We start from the raw sequence: 13,928 nt of genomic DNA on the forward strand, positions 1-13,928 counted from the left end.
GCTAGGGTATAAGCACCAGTAACCCCATAACCCTGCTTTCCATTCCTCAGTCCAAGCCCACCCAAGCCCATACAGATGCCATCTCCCAACAAGAGGAAGACTGGCACTGCTGTTGCTGTGTGAATGACATTTATGTCCCAGGAAAACACCAATCAGAGAGCCCAGAACCTACAGCAGAAAATTATGGCAACTCCTGCCCATGAAGGAGCAGAGATGAGGCAAGAGAGAGATACAGGAGGATATTTAATTTACATAGCAGCCATGTGGGGCCCTGTCAAGCTGGGCATTCGGGTACTGATAACCCCAGATGGCGCCCCCTACCCCTTTCCATCAGAGCTGTCTCCACAAGCCCTTCGATAGGCCTCCCCACATTGTGCAGAGGATGCTCCAGTTGAAAGGAAAAGAAATCTGGGAAATAAGGCTGTCCCCAAATAGGGAAAGTCAAGTCTGGAGTTGGTTGCCTATACGGTAGCTCAGGGGTCTCGCGAGACCAGTCCATTCCTAGGCACAGTTCTTACTCAGTCGGGGGCTCTAGAGGAAGCCCTCCCGGCGGAACTGTTCTTGGAGGAGGGCACGGTACTGGTCAAATCCTCCCTCAACCCGGGTCACACTGCCTTTCTCACACACCCACAGCTCCTGGCACACCAGCCGGATGAAGCGCTCGTCATGGGATACCAGAATCACGCCACCCTGAAAGACAGAACAGGAGCACTCAGGGGAATGGCTATCAAGTGGTGCTGAGGCCTAGGGAAGAACAATCAGGCTAGAGCAGGCTCACCCTGAAGTTGTTGAGAGCTTGGCCCAAAGCTTCAATTGTCTCCATGTCCAGGTGGTTTGTGGGCTCATCCAGAATATAGAAGTTGGGGCTGGAAGGGAGAACACACAAGTTACAAGATGGGAGACAATAAATTCCTATGGCACAAATATCAAAGAATCATTTTGTAATGGGCAAGAAGCAAGAACCCAAGAAAATAAATCTCACCAAGGCATGGTCATCTGAGCAAAGGCTACCCGGCTCTTCTGGCCCCCAGATAAACTTGCAACAGGGCGCATGGCCAGTTCCCCAGAGATGCCATACCGGCCCAACTGGTGTCGATATTCCTCTTCGGGTCGCCCTGGAAAAGGCCCCCACATCAGACGGGCTCTTGGCCCAAAGCCTATGTTCTTCCCAATGCCCATGCTCTTATACCCAGACTTAGGCAAGCTGCTTAGACTGACTGAAGATGGGCCTAGGTGTAAGGACAGCTAAATCGCTGTTGCTGCAAACCCTACCCTAACATACCAGGGAACTTTCGAGCCAGGAGTTCCACAGCACTGACGTTCAGGTCTAGCTGTTCCACGTGGTGCTGGCTGAAATAGCCTATCTTTAGATTCCTGGAGGCAAAAAGAAAACAGAAGGCACCGCTGTGGAGTAGTACAGGTAGCTGACTGTGTAGAGAATGCGTACAGTTCATAGCAGGGCGGGGTTGGGAGTGTGTGTGTGTGTGGGGGGGGGTGTCCCTTACCTGTGGGCATGTCTGATACCTCGAACAGGAGTCAGGTCCCCCATGAGCAGCTTCAGCATAGTAGACTTCCCAGCCCCATTCTCTCCAACCTGAAAGAAGCATAAGCATGTTTAATGAGTGTGCATGTGTGGGGCACAGGAGGAAAGAAGGAAGAGGGGCTCTGGGTAGTTCCAGCCTTGCAACCAAAACCTCCGAGGAACTACTACAACATGCAAAGCTGCAAAGGGAACCAATACTTGAGTACTTGCAAGGGGCAAGGGTTACTTCTCCCGGTAACCAGAAGTGGCGTGTCCCCATGCATGGGTACATCTGGGTACAAATATGTGCATGTGGAGGCCCAAGGCAATGTAGGATGTCTTCCTCAAATTTTTCTGCAGCTCACAGTTGCACTAGCTGGCTAGCCACCTTGCTCTGGTGACTCCCAGTCTCTGACCCTTGCACACAGGGACTGAGCGCTGTCATGAGCACTCTACCATAACATGAGTTCTGGGAACTTAATCCTGGCCCTCACATTTGGCAGAAAGCACTTTCTACTTGCTGAGCTATTTCCCCAGCCTTTCTCTCCCTTCTGAGGAACAAAGATTTCCTAAAACCAAACTATAGAATGGCATACACTACTCTAAATCCTGACTTACGACCTACGGTCTTGCTTTAATGTCTCATGGCTGGCATAAGCAGACCAAGAGCAGTGAACTATTGTTCTATATATTTATAGAATGCCACGAGCCAGGCTTCTCCTCTCTGAGGCGGTCTGTGAGACTACAGAGGACAGCAGCAGCCCAAGTATAATGTTCAGGCCCTGCACTCTTCCTTCTAATGTCTCAGGACTGTCCAATCCACACTTGCTAAGATAAACAACTCCCGGGACACAGAACAGAGGAGCAACCATACCACGCAGATGCGAGACTCAAGGTCAGCAGAGACAGACAGGCGACTGAAGATGACGTGTTTAGGGTCATAGTAGAAATCCACCTCATCTAGCTGCAGAATCGGCGGTGAGAACTTCTCGAAGCCATCAGGGAACCTGCAGGAGGTGCAAGTGTGAAGTGTGGAGACAGCCAGGAGGAGAGACTCCCCATCAGCTCCCCGGCTTAGAACTCACTTCATCACCACCTCTGACTCCTTGTCCACCGGCTTTAGCTCAGGTCTGAGGAGAGATGGAAAAATGATTATTTAACAAGATGTGAAAGTGGAAAGGAAAACACTGAGGGTGGAATATATGGAAAAACCACAAGGAAACCTGACACACACACACACACACACACACACACACACACACATTCATGCAGATGTGCAATCATCATAACACACGCACACAGACACTCATGCAGACGTGCAATCATCCTAACACATGCACACACTCATGAAGACGTGCAATCATCCTAACACATGCACACACACTCGTGCAGACATGCAATCATCCTAACACACACACACACACACACACACACACACGCACACACGCACGCACGCACGCACACTCACGCGCAATTACCCTAACTGTAGGCATCGGTATAAAGGCCATGATGACTCAGGAGCAAAGAACTCCACTATGCAGAAACACACGACAAGACTTAGGCTGGTTACAGTACAGAGAAAGCAACTGAGAGGAAGCTTCTGCCCTGCTGGCTGACCCTCGGCGCTGGAAGGTGGTAAGCAGGCTACTGAGGGAGGACTGCCATCAACAGTCCTTAGTCATGGAACCATGTGCTACACTACTGACTGGCCACGTAAGATGTGCCCACTGGCAAGTCTACTATGGGCTAACCAACTGCTTTGATAGGAATTGAGGCCTGCTTCATATGAGCACCTCGCATCTGTGCTGTAAACCAGATCAAAACCGGGGGCCAGGCAGGTCACAAGCTCTAGTGTGGCAGCACAGCTATTTGTTACGTCATGATGTGCCCATCAGATTGCCTTCTAAACGATGTCTATCCCCATAGGTTAGTCAGCTTCAGTCTGTGGCTGCAGAGACTCCCGTCTGGTCATAACATTCTCTCAAGGGCCCAGGGAACATGTAGACTAACAAAACCTATTCTATATCATTAACACACACTAATAAAAGCAGTAAAATTCAACTTGGTGTTGAATGTGGTAACATACCCAAATTATTACCATTTAGGGGCCTAAAGCCAACTTACATAAACATTCTGTGCCATGTAGAGAGACCCTGACTCAACTAAATGACAAGAATTAACTAAACTTAAAAACAACTCAGTTCCTCTTACACAAGGAAATGCTTGGAGAAAACACACTTGCATGTCTTTCATCTAGCTAATGCTACAATGTATTCTTCTAGCTCACAATCTCTAAGAAAGAGAATCATCTTTTTTTGTAGCTTAAAAAATAAACAAACTTGGGGCTGGAGAGATGGCTCAGTGGCTAAGCACACTGGCTGTTCTTTCAGAGGACCTGGGTTCAGTTCCCAGGACCCAGCTCACAACTGTCTGTAACTCCAGTTCCAGGGGTCTGACACCCTCACACAGACATCCATGCAGGCAAAATACCGATGCACATTAAAAAAATTAAAATACATATATAAGCTAGGTGTAGTGGTACATGCTTTTGATCTTAGTACTTGGAAGGCAGAAGCAGGCAGACCTCTCTGAGTTCAAGCCCCACATGTTCCACATCGCAAGTTCCAGGCTAGCTAAGACTACATAAAGACAGGCTAGCTAAGACTACATAAAGAGTGTATGTAGCTTCAAACAAAAAGTAAAATAAAAATTAAAAAATATACATTAAAAATATATACACATAAAAAATTGAAAATATTTATTTTCTTATCTGTATGGGTATTTTACATGCATGTAAGTTTGTATGCCAAATGTATGCAGTGCCCATGAGGTCAGAAGAGGGTGTCAATTCCTTTGGAACTGGAATTACACACAGTTGTGAGCTGTCATGTGGGAGCTGAGAACCAAACCCATGTCCTCTGCAAGAGCAACATGCATGTCTTTTACTGCTGAGACATCTCTCCTGCTCTAAAAAAATATTAATGACATTTATTTGCCCATGGTGACACACACTTTTAACTGTAGCACTTGGGAGGCAGAGCAGACGGACCTCTGTGAGTTTGAGGCCAGCCAGGGCTATATGGTGACACCTTGCCTCAAAACAAAAACAAACCCCAGAAAAAGTCTGGAGCCCATTCCCTCTTCTACCACGAGTCCTGGGGATAAAACTCGAACCATCATGTTTGCTGCGGGTACCTTCTCCTGGCTGAATGGTTCCCCAGTAAAAAAACAAAAACAAAACAAAAAAACCCAAACCCCATCTTTCAACAGCCTTTAAAAAACTTAAATCTGTGTTCTTCCTTTATGTTGTACATGTGAGGAAAGGTCTCACCAGCTTGCCTGAGCTGGCTTTGAACTTAGAAGTCCTTGGCTTTGGCCTTCCCCAGTTCTGAGATTACAGCTCTATGCCTCCAGCCCCCAGTCTGTCTTGGTAGCTTTTACCCTTAAGATACAATGATAAATGTTTCCACATCAGAGTTGTAAGCCTTATAAATTTACTCTCTCCCAGAACTTCTAGAACAACTCCTTCAAGATTAAACCCTCAATGACTAATTTTATTAGTCATAGAACTGCTTATCAAAACCACAGTGAAATGTTGCTTTCAAACTATTGGGGTGGCCAAGACTGCAAGAGTTAAGAACAAGTGCTGGCAAAGATATAGGACAATGACAGCTCCCATACCCTGGAGGAGGCATATAAACCAATACCTCTGTTTTAGTGCGTAATCTGACAAGCCAGAAGTGGAAAGTGAGTCCAGCTTGTGGGAAGCAGATGTACCTGAAGTTTGAGGCTAGCCTGGGCTACAAAGTGAGAGACTGTCTCAAACCAAAAACAAAAAGAGTAGTCTGGACCTGCAACCGCCCACAGATCCTTTCTGCACTGCATCCAACCAGACTTTCTAAGTACTTCTCCACAGTCTAGCCTCACCTCCTCACCAAGGAAACTTCTCTTTGCAACGGAGAGAGACCATTACAGAAAACTACAACCAATCAAAACAGTGTTGTAGAACCCAGTCCCAATACATCCACAAAACACTCAAGAGAACCTTTTGGAAGAGGGGAAAGACTAAGAGCCAGAAGAGCAGGGAGTATGCTCTGAGACTGTTTCCTAGCAATGTCAGAAGCATACCCATAAAGTCTCAACAATATGACTACCCAAACATGAGTTAAACAAGAATGAGAAACAGACATGCCAAAGTGTGTGTGGGTGTGTGTGGGGTACAAGCCTAAAATCCTACACAAAGAACTATAGGCAACCAAGGAACGCTGACAGCAGGAGGAACAATCTTCCTCAGGGAAGAGCACACCAACTGGTATCCAGTACCAAATGGTCAGCCTTGAAAACACAAGTAACATTATACAGATTGAACAAGTTATACTTAGGAATATATTCATGTACATATGCACATGTAACAGCAATTCATGAAAAAAAAAAGAGGCTATGAATTGGAAAAAGAGAAAGGAGGCATATAAGGGAGAGTTTGGAGGGAGGAATGGGAAGGGAGAAATGATTTGATTATGATCTCCACAAAAGAAAAAATTCATTAAAAAGATGCAAAAAAAAGTCTGATATGACTTGTAGTCGTTTTTTAGTGAGACTTGTAGTGTGTCCAATGTAAAATAAATGTATACATTTACTGAATTAAAAAAATTGGTCTGGAAGGGCTCTGGGGATATAAAACAGTTGCTAAAATGTTTGCCAAGGGTGCACAGGTCTTAGTTCCAATTTCCAGCATGCACATATGTATGGTGACATATGTCCATAATCTCAGCACTTGGGAGATGGAGGTAGGAGGATGAGGAGTTCAAGGTCATCCTTGGCTACAAAAGACTTTAAGGCCACTTGGCAGGCAGATCTCTGTGAGTTCCAGGACAGTCAGAGCTACAGAGAAACCCTGTCTCAAAAACAAACAAGTAAGAGTTTAAGACCAGTTTGAGCTACAAAACTATCTCAAAACAAATAAACAAACCTAGTTTGGCAGATCCTTAAAAAGTTAACCAGTAGAGGTAAAATCTTGTGGCAAATGCTTTAGTTCTACCACCTGGGAGGTAAAGACAGAAGGGATCCTTGTGAATTTGAGGCCAGCTTGGTCTATAAAGCAGGTTCTACGCCAGCCAGGGCTACACAGTGAAACTGTTTTAACAACAACAGCAGCAACAAAATCCCTCAAAAGTTAAGTTACCATGTAAAACAGCAAATCTACTCTTAGATATGTACCTAAGCAAAAACAAATATTTGCTTAGCAACTTGAACATAGGGGGTTGGAGGGATGGCTCAGTGGGTAAGGGCACCTACTGCTCTTGGAGAAGACCCAGGTTTGGTTTCTAGTACCCACACAGTTGTTTAAAGTCATCTGTTAATTCCAATTCCAGGGGACTCGCCTCCAACTTCTGGCGCTTAACCAGGCATACACACACACACACACTGACTTTACATACATGTAGACAAAACACTCACACACATAAAAAAATCTTTAAAAGAAAAAAATTAAAAAAACTTGAATATAAGCCGGGCGGTGGTGGCGCACGCCTTTAATCCCAGCACTCGGGAGGCAGAGGCAGGCGGATCTCTGTGAGTTCGAGACCAGCCTGGTCTACAAGAGCTAGTTCCAGGATAGGCTTCAAAGCTACAGAGAAACCCTGTCTCGAAAAAAAAAAAAAAAAAAAAAAAAAAAAAAACTTGAATATAATCATGTTCACAGCATCACAGCAGACCAGCTGTGGTGGCTTGCATCCGTAATCTCAGCACCCAGAAGACTGAGGCAGGAGAACTTTTGTAAACTGGCAGTCAGTCTTACAGATTCCCACACTCCCTAAAAGTTTATAGTTGCATTCATTATTCCTAAAAACAAAATAGGAATAACCTAATGTTCATCACCTGACGCAATAAACAAAATGTATTCGAGTCATGAAATGGAGCATCATGCCACCACGAAAGGAGGTGAAGTGTTAACATTATGACATGGATGACCCCAGAAAACATGCTCTTAGAGAAGCTAGACACAGCTGAGGCTTAGTCTGCACTAGTCTTAAACTTCAGTATGGGGAGAAAGAAAGGCTAGACAAAGCAGACAGACAGAGGCAGACAATACGTCTGAATTTGTGGCTGCCTAGGTGAGATTAGTGGTTGGAGTAGAGGCTGGCTGCTGGCTGTGGGGAGGCCTGGAATGGAAGGGCAAGGCCAGCTTACGAACTGAGGGGCGGAAATGAAGGAGTCGGTGTCTGGAAGAGGACTCTGTACTCACAGCTTCTCCAGCATCTTGAGTTTACTCTGCACTTGAGACGCTCTGTTGGCATTGTACCGAAAACGGTCTATAAAGACCTACAAGAAATGGGCACCCATCAGGCTCCCTCACTGCCACCAACTGATGCTGATGGGATGGGACTCAGTCCTGCCTCCCCCCGCTGCCCCTGCACACCTGGATATGCTGGCGGTACTGCTGCTGGGCCTCATACTCGCGCTGCTGATTGAGTAGCCGCTCCTGCTTGCTCTTGATAAAGGTTTCAAAGTCCCCCCGGTAACCGTCTAGTCGTTGGCTATGCAGGTGGATGATGTCTGTGGCAATGGCATTCAGGAAGTTGCGGTCATGAGAGACAACTAGGATTGTGGAGGGCCATGTCTGAGGAATAACAGGATGGGAGGCTGTTTGGAAGGGTAGCCGGCCCCCCAGTGTCTTGGAGGCAAACTTTATCCAAACCCACCGTAAAGCCGTAGTTAGACTCACCTGCAGGTAATTCTCCAGCCACAGGATGGCCCTCACATCCAGCATGTTTGTGGGTTCTGGAGAGGAAGTAAGAAACACATACTTGGGAATGAAGGGCTGGAGAACTAGAAACAAGAATGTTATCATCCTTGTCTAGTTCCAAAGTCAGAGCAGCTCATTCAAACTCACCATCTAACAGCAGGAGATCTGGCCTAGGAAAAAGAATGCACAGCATGAGGTTTTATGGCAAGAGACCGACCAGCTCATTGTGTTCAGTCTCACATTCTCAGGCTCAGGAGACTCACCTGGCAAACAGAGCCCGGGCTAAGGCCAATCTCATCCTCCAGCCACCTGAGAACTCCCTAATGACAACAGACTCACATTAGGGGTGGGTGTTCATCAGGACAAGCAGGGCCAGAGACAGCAGCGTTCAAAGCCAAGAACGGCCAAATTTCCTCACCTGGTAGGCTGTTGTTGCATTTTAGGGGTAAAACCAAGTCCCGCAAGAATGACTGACGCTCTGGGAATGAAAATGAGAAGACTCCAACTGAAACAGTTCAAACCTCATTTGAACAACTAAACGGGACAGCAAGTGGGAATTTTAAATACCTGGCAGGTGCCTTATCGGCCTCAATCTCCTCCAGTTTGGAATAGATTTCTGCCAACTGTGCAGCTTCTGAGCCCTCTGCCCTGGGAAGAAAAAAGACCCAACCAGCTTGTATAAAGACAGTCTAAGAGGAAGTCTTGCACCCTCTAAGTTGGAAGGCAGGCCTCTGGAAAGAGAGGGCTTTACAGTTCCATAAGCCAAACTCCAAGCTCTGCTGCTCATTTGGGAGGCCACATGAATTATGGAGACATTCTGTAAAAGACAGAGTCTTAGTAGCCAGGCTTCTGTTGCTGTGGTAAAAGCAACCTGGAGGAGCAATTTTATCTTATAACTCTCAGGTCATACTGCATCACCGAGCAAAGTCAGGGAAGGAACTCAAGGTAGGAGGTGAAGCAGAGCCATGGCAGAACACAGCTTTATGGGCTTGTTTCTCCTGGCTTGCTCAGTCTGCTTTCTTATTCAACCCAGGACCACCAGCCTGGGGGTGGCACCACCCACAATTGAGGTGGGTCCTCCCACAACCATTAGTTAAGAAAATGCACCACAGACTTCACCACAGGCCCCTCTGATAAAGGCATTTTCCCTAGTAACTCTAGCTTGGGTCAAGTTAACACCAATCAACCAGGACAGACAGCTATTGCTTGTACCCTCTAGCCTGAAGCCTTCACCTGCCAGCAGCAATCTTGACACTGAGCTCCCGTTCCTGCCGTAGCAGGTCTTCCCGTACGGTGTCACTTTCCAGAACACTCTGTAGGGCAGGGGTGTCATCTCCAGCAACTTCCTGTTCCACATGCAGCAGGGAAATATGGGCTGGAACTCTCAGGCTCCGAGTGGCCAGCATCTTTAGCAATGTCGTCTTCCCCAGACCATTGCGTCCCACCAGACCATAGCGTCGGCCCCATGCCAAGTTCACATCTGCTCCAGTCAGCAGTACCCTGGAGGGGTGGCAGGAGAGAGGTGAAGAGTGATCTAGGAGCAGGTGCAAAGGAACGTGCCCACTCCATAGTTCCAAATACTCTTCTAATGATACAAATCATGCCCTGGTCATTCCCTTACCTATCCCCAAAGGATACATCAAAGTTCTCAATTCGCACATCATAGGACTTGTTCTTGCCAGATGATTCCATCCGACTCTCTTTTCTGCTGCCTGCCTGGCTAGCGGATGCCTCCTCCAAGACACTTATAAAAGGAGAAATGGACAGGTTTTAGGGCTCTTGACAGTCCTTCAATACAAGAACCCATCCTGCTCCCTTCTGAGTCCTTCTTCCTAAACTCACAGAGGGCTGCTGGTCTTCAGAGTTTCCTTCTCTGAACGCTTCTCCTGCTTTGCCTTCAGTCGAGCTTCAGCCTTCTCGAGTTTCTTCGCATTCACTGTCTGAGTGAATTCCAAACACAGTCAGCTCATACAGGTTTGAAAGGGAACTCCAGGGACCACTTCAAACAAACCCTTACAGCTTACCCATGATGATATAGAACCAAAGTCTCACAGGAAGACACATCAGAAATCTCCCCCAAAGATAAATCCACTATTTAGATAGTCAACTCTCACACCCACCATAGACACAGCCCCTTCCCCTTTCTGCTCCTCACCGAGGACTGTTCCCTCTTTAGCAGTCCTGGAAGTTTGGTGTCACAGTCTGTAAGTGATAAGAAAGGCAGTCACCTTCTCCAGGGAAGGGAAATGAAGACTTTGACTAACAAGAACCAAGAACAGTTTTTAAGAAAGATTATACCAGGCAGTAGTGGCGCACACCTTTAATCCAGCACCCAGGAGGCAGACAGACAGATCTCTGTGAGTTCGAGACCAGCCTGGTCTACAAAGCGAGTACCAGGACAGGCTCCAAAGTTACAGGGAAACCTTGTCTCCTCCCCCCCCCCCAAAAAAAACAAAGCTGCCCTTTCCTGTTTCTAGTTGGGTGATGGTGGTGCATGCCTTAAATCTCAGCACTAGGGAGACAGAGGCAGGCAGATCTCTGTAAGTTCAAGGCCTAGTTCCAGGCAGGCCCCAAAGCTACAGAGAAACCCTGTCTAGAAAAACCAAAAACAACAACAACAAAACAAAGTAGACAGTATTATGACACTGCAATAGATGATTATTCGCCTTGAGATAAAGAAGAAAAAGATCTCATATTTAAAGACAGAGGCTGATGTACTCTTACAAGACCATGCTGTTGGTTAAAGTACAAAATTGGCAAAACCAAGTATGTTTAGCTCAAGGCTCTATGCCTCCTACTATAGGCTATAGCTCGGAGAACCTTCCAACCCTTCATTACAAGTTTTTGGGTTTTTTTTTTTTTTTTGGTGTTTGTTTTTGTTTTTATTTTTCGAGGCAGGGTTTCTGTGTTGCCCTGGCTGTCTTGGAACTTGCTCTGAAGACCAGACTGGTCTCAAACTCATGCCTCTGTAATGCTCGGAGCACTACTGCCCAGCTCATCACATGCTCTCATGTTCACAAATACCACAAGCTCCTCCGAGAAGAAGAGCTGGAGGGAGTCCCGAGATGCAAGGAGCAGGTGGATGGAGTGGCATAAGGCAGCTGGCTCAACCTTCCCTCAGTCTCACCGTAGTTCTCCATTATCTTTGACAACTGGATGGGGGCGTCCAGTAGCACCTGGCTGTTTCCCTGGTTCTGTGGCTCAGCCCTGCGTGGGTAGGGATAAAAAGCAGTCAGTTCGGAGAAAAGATTTACAGCCTTCAGACCTTCCCCCACGTTTGTACTCCATTCGCCTCCCTCTGCCCATCAACTCCTTTCCCTTGGCACATACAGGCGTAGAGTGTTGTACATGCGCTGACAGACAGCCCTGATGCCCGCGTCATCCTTGCTGTCCCCGGACACTTCTTGCAATAGTTCGCCGACAGCTTCCACCAGGTCGTCCACAGACTCGAAGTCCGCACTGCCGCTGTGCAAGACGCCTGGGCCGGGTACCGCATAACAAGAAAGACACCGGGTGTCTTTATGCGCGAGCAGTCTCAGTGTTTGATCAGCCAACTCGGGACTCCAGACCCCACCGGCCCTCAAGATAAGAGGTCACGCAGAGGAGAGACTAGACAGCAGTCTGCTGCACTGTCCACCCTCAGTCTTCCCTCACGACCTCCACTTCAGCCTCCCCCGGCAGTTAATTCCGTTTCGCTCACCGGTCACGTAGTCGAAGACCTGCCCGTCAATTTCTGGGAACTCGCTCCGCAGGATGTCGGCACAAGTCGCCATATTCAGTCGGGATCCCGTCTGCGCAGCCGTGATGAGACCTAGGCCTAGGCCCGCCTCCTTGCCCTCCCCCTCCCCGAAATCGCACCCCCCCTTCCTTCCAAGGCGCAAGCGCAGTAATGACGTAAGAAAGCAGAAGCCTGCGTGGAGCCCAGAGGGCGTGGCTAGGCGGACTGCACGCAAGCGCCGAGATGTCTCAGGCACGGCGGCCTCTGCGCCTGCGCAATTCCTGCTTCACGAATATATTCGTCACCTGTGCGGTTTTAGCTGCCTTCTGGAGAGCAGAGATGGAATCGAGGGGTGTGGCGGAGTCGCCTGACGTTTATCAGCGCGAGCACAGTGGGTGCTGGGAGGGGAGCCTCGCCTAGAGACAGGCAGCCGTAGAAGTGAACTGCTTTGCTAGTTTGGAGCCTTCCCCGCAGGCGCATGCCGCTGCACGCCTACCCAGGCCTTTAGGCCTCGGCGTTCTGCTGACTCACGACAGCTCAGTGCAGAGTCTGTCGGTTTCGTTTTGTCTAGTTAGTAGACCAGCTTGGTGATGCCCAGCCTTCCACCCTCCCCTGCTCTGTGCTCAGTTCCTTCACACTCCATAGGTGTTCAACCAGGTCATTGGGAATTAGGCTATTCTGTTTTTCCACTTCAAGGCACCACCACCCACCTCCAGAAAACTCGACCAACAAGAAGCCCCTTTATACATTGTTTATTCTGGGTCTACAGACGAAGCAGATTTTCTTACACCCTTAATCTGGGGATGTGTAAAAGTACCACCCATCGATTTGCTCAGGTAGATTTTGTTTCTAAATAACACTATGAAAATTCTTCCTAATATGCTCAAATTACACCCGTATTCTTTTTTTGAGACAGTCTCTCCAGATAATCCAAGCTAACCTGGAACTTCTGATCCTCCCACCTTGTCTGTCACTCAAGTACTGGAATTAAAAGCAAATACCGCCACACTGGACTGCCCACTCATCAATCTTAAACATTACTGCAATGGGGAGCCAGTCTTGGTGTTTAAAGTTTAAAAAGCCTATCAGTATGCCTGAGGATATAGTTTAGTTGGTAGAGTGCTTGTTTAGCATGCCTGAAGCGCTGTGTTTGGTCCCTCATAAAACTGGACGCGGTGGCCTACATTTGTAACCCTAACATTCAGGAGGCAGTGATAGTATCAAGAATTCAAGGTTGCTGGGTAGTGGTGGTGCACACCTTTAATCCCAACATTTAGGAGGCAGCAACTCGGATCTCTGTGAGTTCAAGACCAGCCTAATCTACAGAGGGAGTTCCAACACAGTCAGGACTAACTACACAGAGAAACATTGTCACAGAAGGAAAGGAAAGAAAGGAAGGAAGGAAGGAAAGAAAGAAAAGAAAAGAAAGAAAAAGTCACCCACAACCACAAAACCAGCATTGAGCCTCTAAATCTAATCTAAGAACCATTTTACCGTAAATACAGATTAGGGGTTGGAGAAATGATTCAGTAAAGTGCTATCTATGCAAGCATAAGGACCTGAATTTGATCCAAGTAAGAGTCATCTGTAAGGAGTGATTATGGTCTATTTCCAGTATAAGGTATACTTAGTGCTCATCAATGAGTCACATGTAAGCACGAGGCATGATGTCCCTGCTTTCTCTAGAGGCTATTACCTGCAACCTGGCAGGTTTACCTTAGGACTGAGAAGTTGGTGAGCTACATAACTGAGCCCATGTAGCAGGGAAGTGGGGAGGGATCTCCAGCACAAGTTGGGGGGATTGGGGTGGGGACAATGCTAAAAAGATAATGGAAAGGACTGTAACTCTCTGGAATATCAGCCTATGGGAAGAAAAAAAAAGAGGGCAGGATTTTTTGTTCAATGCCAAATCAGAGAGTCAGCCAGCCATGTTTGCCTCTTCT

The 13,928-nt window shown here is 47.4% G+C and overlaps 1 protein-coding gene across 2 annotated transcripts; it reads right to left on the bottom strand.

The window, feature by feature from the left end:
• Positions 1 to 230: 230 nt before the first annotated feature.
• Abcf3 (ATP binding cassette subfamily F member 3) lies at positions 231 to 12,097 on the bottom strand. Of its 2 annotated transcripts, XM_038345968.1 has the most exons (21): positions 11,968 to 12,097; positions 11,598 to 11,745; positions 11,395 to 11,474; positions 10,423 to 10,469; positions 10,110 to 10,207; positions 9,889 to 10,011; positions 9,501 to 9,767; positions 8,835 to 8,915; positions 8,686 to 8,745; positions 8,531 to 8,587; positions 8,415 to 8,437; positions 8,247 to 8,302; positions 7,941 to 8,141; positions 7,767 to 7,843; positions 2,608 to 2,652; positions 2,397 to 2,529; positions 1,506 to 1,594; positions 1,283 to 1,374; positions 983 to 1,115; positions 779 to 866; positions 231 to 690 (listed from the first exon to the last, which is right to left on the bottom strand). In XM_038345968.1, exons 1-21 carry the CDS (start codon positions 12,038 to 12,040, stop codon positions 532 to 534), a joined length of 2,130 nt encoding a protein of 709 aa, XP_038201896.1. In that variant the 5' UTR covers positions 12,041 to 12,097; the 3' UTR covers positions 231 to 531. The 2 variants fall into 2 exon arrangements, with proteins under 2 accessions (XP_038201896.1, XP_038201897.1); XM_038345969.1 differs by lacking the exons at positions 9,889 to 10,011; positions 10,110 to 10,207; positions 10,423 to 10,469; ... (1 more) ...; positions 11,598 to 11,745; positions 11,968 to 12,097 and having other exon boundaries at positions 8,835 to 8,940; positions 9,501 to 9,600.
• Between the last annotated feature and the right edge of the window lie 1,831 nt (positions 12,098 to 13,928).

The sequence above is a fragment of the Arvicola amphibius genome, chromosome 10 (assembly GCF_903992535.2).
Source record: "Arvicola amphibius chromosome 10, mArvAmp1.2, whole genome shotgun sequence".
Lineage (NCBI taxonomy): Eukaryota > Metazoa > Chordata > Mammalia > Rodentia > Cricetidae > Arvicola > Arvicola amphibius.

Bases quoted from the DNA above. Each gene is read 5' to 3' on its own strand.
- Abcf3 (XM_038345968.1), bottom strand. From the start codon at position 12,040: ATGGCGACTTGTGCCGACATCCTGCGGAGCGAGTTCCCAGAAATTGAC. The intron at 8,303-8,414 runs GTGAGTTTGAAT...CTTCCTCTCCAG, and splicing joins AGATCTCCTGCTGTTAGATG to AACCCACAAACATGCTGGAT. The intron at 1,595-2,396 runs GTATGGTTGCTC...TGCTTCTTTCAG, and splicing joins TTGAGTCTCGCATCTGCGTG to GTTGGAGAGAATGGGGCTGG.